This window comes from Fringilla coelebs (assembly GCF_963513975.1).
Source record: "Fringilla coelebs genome assembly, chromosome: 2".
Taxonomy (NCBI): Eukaryota; Metazoa; Chordata; class Aves; order Passeriformes; family Fringillidae; genus Fringilla; species Fringilla coelebs.
In genome coordinates this window covers 6,795,452-6,801,451 of record NC_140029.1, presented here as the reverse complement: position 1 = coordinate 6,801,451, position 6,000 = coordinate 6,795,452, and the positions used below count along the sequence as shown (strand labels likewise).

Below are 6,000 nucleotides of genomic sequence, written 5' to 3'. Positions count from 1 at the left end.
GTCACTGGCTCCCGGGGGAGGCGGGGGGGCGGCGTGGACGAAACCAACGGCGGGGGCGGCCCCCGCCCTTCCGTGCGACCGTTGCCCGCCGACCAGGCATCTCCCTCACAGCCCCATTCCCGCTACGGGAAGCCTTCATTTTCCGCTTGTGCCAAGAGCGCCACGCCCGAGGCGGGGCGGGGGGGTGCGAGCGTACCTACTGCCCCCCGCCGGTAGGACATGGCGCCTTCCTCAGCGGCGTCCACTCCTCCAGCCCGGAGCCCCCGTTACGCAACTCCACCCGTGAGCACAGCCCTCCCTCGTTCCTCCTCCTCTTCCCACCCCAGCGCCCGCCACTCCCGACATTTCCCCCCCTCCCCCGCCGTTCGCTTTTAAAGGCGCACCTCAACCTGCTGGTGCTCGCTAATCGAAAAGCTCGTCTGACTGACGGCCCGCTTGACCTATCACAAACGGCGGCTCTCCGAAACCCCACCTCCCTTATCACTTACCGGCCAATGGCGTAAGGCCGGCGGGGGAGGCGGGCGGCAAGAGCCAACCAAACCGGGGCGCAGCGGCGGCGGAGCGCAATGACTGACGTAAGTCAACAAAGGTCACGTGGGGCGCGGCGGCGGCGCCGATTGGCTGCGCGGACGCGGGCGGGCGGGGCTGGACGGGGGGGTCGCGGTGGCGGCGCGCGGGGTCCGCGGTGTGACACAATTACAACAACTTTGGGCAGCGGCTCCGGGGAAGTTTGTACGGGCGGCAAAACACACCCCGAGCCGCGGGGCGGGCGGGGAGGGTCCCCCCGGCTCCCCGACACCTCGGCTCCCCGCGCCGCCAGCGGCGAGCGGCGATGTAAACACCGCTCCGCCGCCATCCGCAGCCGCCGCCTCCTCCTCCTCCCCCGAGTCTCCAGCGCTGGGGCTCCCTCCCCCCTTCTTCCCTCCCTCCCTCCTCCTCCTCCTCCGAGCAGCGGGGCTTCCCCCCGCCTCCCTCCCTCCCTCTCCCCTCCCCTCCCTCCCTCCATCCCTCCCTCCCCCTCCCTGCCGGCTGTTGTTGTTGTAATAAAAGTTGTGGTGTGTGTGTGTGTCGGGCACCCCGCCCCGCCCGGCGCTGGGGGGTGTTGGGGGCGCGCAGGGAGGGGGGGGTGCGATCCGCGAGTTAATTACGCTGCGTTTCCATGAAATCGTGCGGAGTGTCGCTCGCCGCCGCCGCCTCTGCTGCTCCTTTCGGTGATGAGGAAAAGAAAATGGCGGCGGGGAAAGCGAGCGGCCAGAGCGAGGAGGACTTCGCCAGCTTGACAGCCCAGGAGAGAGAAGCCCTATCCGGCCTCGACAGGTACCCGCTCCCCACTGCGCCCCGGCCGCCTCCGTGTCCCGGCTCGGCCCGCGCTCCCTCCGTGTCCCCCCGCTCCCCTGCCCGCGGCTCCCCGTGCGCCGCCGCTCCCGGGCCGCGCTCTGCCCTCGCCCGCCCGCCGCGCTGACTCTCGCTAACGCCGGTGCCTCTCTCTCCCCTCCCTCCCGCCCGCTCCCCTCCTCGCAGCCGGCTCTTCGGATTTCTGAGGCTTCATGAAGATGGCGCCAGAACGAAGGCCTTGCTGTTAAAGGTAAGCGCGAGGGTGGATGTGGAGCGGGGATGGGGGGGGAGGGGGGGGGGAACGGGGGATGGGGAGCGAGGCGGCCCCGCCGCCCCTTCCCTCGGGACCCCCGGGCCCGCACGGTGAGTGTGTGCAGGGGGTGTGCGGGGGGCACCGCCACCTCCGCGGGGTCTCAGCGCGTTGCTGCCGCCTTTGCCCCTTTCCCTTTTACCCCCCCCCCCCCCCCGCCATTCTCCCCGAGCGGGACGAGGGGAGCGTGGCCATGCGGGTGCCCGTCCAGCCCTGGGACGGGAAAGTGGCGGAACCCGGGGCTGGGAGCGGACGGGCCGGGGGAGGGGGCGCGGGGGCGGAGGGGGGGAGGCGGAGGACGAGGAGGAGGAGGCGGCAGCGGGGGGAGAGCGAGCGAGGGAGGGAGGGCGCGCTCGGCGCTGCTGACGTTGCCGCTCCCCGGACCCTCCCTCGTGATTTTCGCCCCCAGCCACCGGGAGCGGAGCCGGGGCCGGAGCCCGCAGGGAGCGCGGGGTCCGGGCTGGGGCGGGCGCGGCGCTGAGCGGCTCCCGGAGCCCGTCCGAGTGACTTGTTTACTCTGCGGGCCCCGCTGCCTCCATCCAGCGTGCCCGGTCCTCACCGAGCCCCGCGTCCCGCCCGCCGTCCCGGCTTGACAGGGAGCGGGGCGTCCCGCGGGCTGCTGCCGCCCGGCCCGGTGTCCGCAGAGAGGTGTTTGTCTCTGTGGAAAGTTGTTGGCCCTGTCATTTAGTTAAGTAATGGCTGCTCCTGTCGGCCCAAGATGGCCGGACAGGGAGGAGAAAGAGAAGGGGGGGGAGGTAAACACGAAACAAACACCGGGAGCGAATGTGGGGAGCGTGGAGCCCCCGGTGAAGGCTGAGGGAAACTCTCCTGCGCATCCCAAGTTCTTTCTGGGCGCTTTCCTGCTGCTTTGCAGCGCCGGTGCCCTCCTTATCAACCTGTAGCACGTTCCGCTGCCCATCCGTGAGCTGCTGACAAAGGCTGTGCGGGCCGAGTGTCTGCCAGCTGTGCTTAAAACACCACACGCCGGAGAAACGTTCGGGTAGCAGAATAAGTGGAACTGTTTTTGAAATGCTACACGGCTGAAGCAAAGGGGACAGTGCTACTCTGGTTCCTGCTTCCTGGCTTGTTCCTGTCAGTAGTCTGGCGTTTGACACTGCTCATCCCATTGTTGTGCCCGGACTGTATCTTGGAGGATTTTTTTTTTCTGCTGCTGGTTTTGGTTGATCTGAAAATTTGACTCTAAAGCGTGTTGAATTGGATAGCCTAGGCCTGTGCTTGTGTTTAGGTGTTTTATTTCTGGCAGGATTGGAAAAGCTCAATGTCAGGACATGGGGGGAGGGGGGAGGGATGGAAGGAGAAGCAAGTGCACTTTGCTTTCTGCTTATATTTAAAAAGAAAAAAATCTCGCGGTTTCCTTTCGATTTTCAGAGTTATTTATAAGAGCACTTCTTCCCATTAATCAAAAAGGTAGGGGAGTGACATGTCAAACCAGTTAAATAATGTACATTAACTGTTGGTGGACCAGAACTCGTGTCTGCTGTGTGAATGCTGCTGAGTCTATCGGAAATATTAGACCGAATCCCGTATGGGATAGAGCTTAGGGATGCCAGATAGAAAATAAAAGCTTCACATTCATTAGATCATCTGTCGCATAAAATCCCTGGTTTAAGTTTTATTTTGCGTACTGTAAAATTAAGTGGTGCAAGGAGCAATTCAGCCTGTTAGTTGAGTTTTGTGCCTTTCTTACGTGTAATGCTTTTTTTAAAATGCCAGTCAATTGTAATTTTAGAATATACAATATGAAGTTGCAGGGCGTTCTGATAGTTCTGAAAAACGTTTTCAGAAATATCTGTGTATGTTCTTTTACTGTATTAAGCTGTGAATCCATGCAGTGAATACTAAAAAAATCCCCAAGCAAACCAAATATTTTGCTATTTCACCTCAGTTTTCGGATGGTGTTTTGTACGTTTATGAATCGCACAGTAACTCATGAAGCATGTTCTTTGTAAAACTTGTCTCTGAGAAAGGTAGATTATTTAAGGAAGTAGAAGGATTAAAACGTTGCTGTTCAGTGCAGAGGTGTTCGAGAGGAATTTCTTGGTTTGAACCAGTTTCGGTTTTGTTTGTGCTTTTTACTTTAAAGGAACGTGCTTGTGTTTCTGTTATCGATAAGAAGTTGCTATTTTTAAGGTATTTTCTGCTTCATCCTGTTCTCTGTGAAGCTTTATGCAATTTATGCTCTATTGAGGGCTTTAGAACAATTAATCTAGCAGACCACTTTAATTCGATGTAGCTGTTATTTTTATAGTAGAAACTGTGGCCGAATATATGTGCAGTTAATTAATAGGTTTTACAGTGATAGCAACAAAATGTTTCCTTTTGTGCATGGAGCAACAACAGCTAACAAAGACCCTAGACTACATAATTATGAAATCCTGGCTGACTGATTTAAGAATCTACAAGGCAGCACGTTACAGTGTGAGATTTATGTGTAAGTGTAGCAGGTAAGAAAAACCATTGAGTCATGTTTCCAGAGGAATTCTTCACAAAGGCAGAAATTTATCAGTGCTCCCCTCGATGTGAGAGGAGCACACCTACTATTGAACCTTTTCCAGAGGCTGCCAGGCTGGAGCAGTGGGGCCTGGCAGTGCTCCCTGGTTACTTGTGCACGAGGTGGCAGGAGCAGGGTTCCTGTCTGGGGAGGCTCACAGGAGGTTTTGGGTTGTAACTATTTGGGGAACAGCTCCCTTCCCTGCCTGGCTACTTGTGCAGCAGGAGGAGTCTGTTCTGGGCTTAAATTTGGTGCCTGGGTGCAAGAAGATGCTCAGTTTTGGTGGGGTTCACGAAGGTGTGTGCGTTGGCTTGGAGGGGATTGCAAGAGCCATTTGCAGCGGGACCTTTAGTTTAACAAAGCCACACCCTGACAGGATTTAATAATAAGAAAACTGGGATCTCTTAGAGAGATGGAGGAAGCTTCATGTCTAGAGCTTTAATTTAGTTGTGGGTTCTATTTGTGCTGCAGGTCTGCAGTCCCCTGTTTTTTGGTGGTTTTGCTTTGTAGGATGTGTGAGCTGTAGTATCATGAACTGAGCCAAGCTGTGCTGCTGGGTGTAGCAAATCAAAAGGGCAGCTACATGAGATCTGTACAATTTTATGAATTATTGAAGGTATAGATTAAGGGTCAGGAATATTGTAATGTTGCTCCATGTATTGGGTATGTGATAAACCAAAAGAAACTTTCCTGTAATGGTGTACATGCTGTGAGTGTGTCTGACAAAGGAATGGAATTTTCTGTTGCCAAAAATTTTGCGTTTATTTTGCAGAAAAAGGAGCTTGAAAATCATAGTTTGCAGTTAGTGTGGTTTTGGGAAAGAGGGGAGGGAAATTAAGATATCACCTTTCAAACTGGTTGAAATGCTGGAAATCCAACATAGTCAGTCTTGTGCAGGAGAAAGTGCTCACTATTATGCTTCCGTAGTTGACAAGAACATTAACGTGAAGGAGGAAAAAAACCCCAAAACAAAAACCCTGCTGGTGTCTTGATGTCTCTCTCCCAGGAAGGCATTCTAGCAGGAGGTGAAGCTTAAAGATTACTTGAGGGGGGAGGGTGAGGATATCCATTGTATTGGAAGTGAATTGCAAAGCATTTCCTTTTTTTTCTTCCTTTTTTTTTTAATTTGTTTTTGATGATGTTTCCAGTGTTTAGCCAAAGTTGACTTGATTGCAGTGACAAACCATCGTTTCATAAGATGTAATTGGCATCTATACAGATGTAGGTTGATGTAGCTGGTCTGATGTATTGGGTATAAGATGCTTGTTAATTCCTATTCATTGAGTTTAATCAGTTTGTCATATCCTGTGGACAAAAACTGAAGCATGTTTCCATTTAAAAGTATTGATGTTGAAGTCGATTTGGAGAGATGAAGTAGTTCCACACAATATGCCATGTTTTAGTCTGTGTTACTTCTCATGGTTTAGCAGCCCTTTTGTTTTCCAGCTGATTTTAAAAATGGTATTTCCTTTGTGTAAAGGCCACATGTGTTGACAAAATTAACAGCGTGCTTATATGTGCTTTTATGAAGCTTACAAAATAAGTGCACAGTGACAATATTCTTTCATTTTTCTTACAGTTTTAGTGTTGCTTTTTAAAAAATAGTTTCAGACAACGTGAATTAGTATATGTTGACTTTGTCCTTTCAGTGTTGACATTAATGTTAATTTCCTACTAATCCATAATAAAATATACACAGTTTTATTTATAACAAACTGCTTGAAAAATAATTATGCAAGAAAACATTTTAGCGGGTTAACCTTAGTGTAGAAAGTGTTTTCTTCTTTTTTCAATAACTAGAAAGATTTTGGCTTGATTTATTTTCTTCAAAACAAAGAAATAT

General features: G+C 52.9%; 1 protein-coding gene across 16 annotated transcripts in view; it reads left to right on the top strand.

The window, feature by feature from the left end:
- The first annotated feature begins 735 nt into the window (after window positions 1-735).
- KDM6A (lysine demethylase 6A) overlaps window positions 736-6,000 on the top strand; it is a 151,146-nt gene continuing 145,881 nt past the window's right edge. For all 16 annotated transcript variants that reach the window (XM_084227157.1, XM_084227155.1, XM_084227153.1 and 13 more), the window contains exons 1-2: window positions 736-1,317; window positions 1,522-1,585. In XM_084227157.1, coding sequence (XP_084083283.1) covers window positions 1,160-1,317; window positions 1,522-1,585 — 222 coding nt within the window. In that variant the 5' untranslated portion in view covers window positions 736-1,159. The remainder of the gene's footprint in view (window positions 1,318-1,521; window positions 1,586-6,000) is intronic.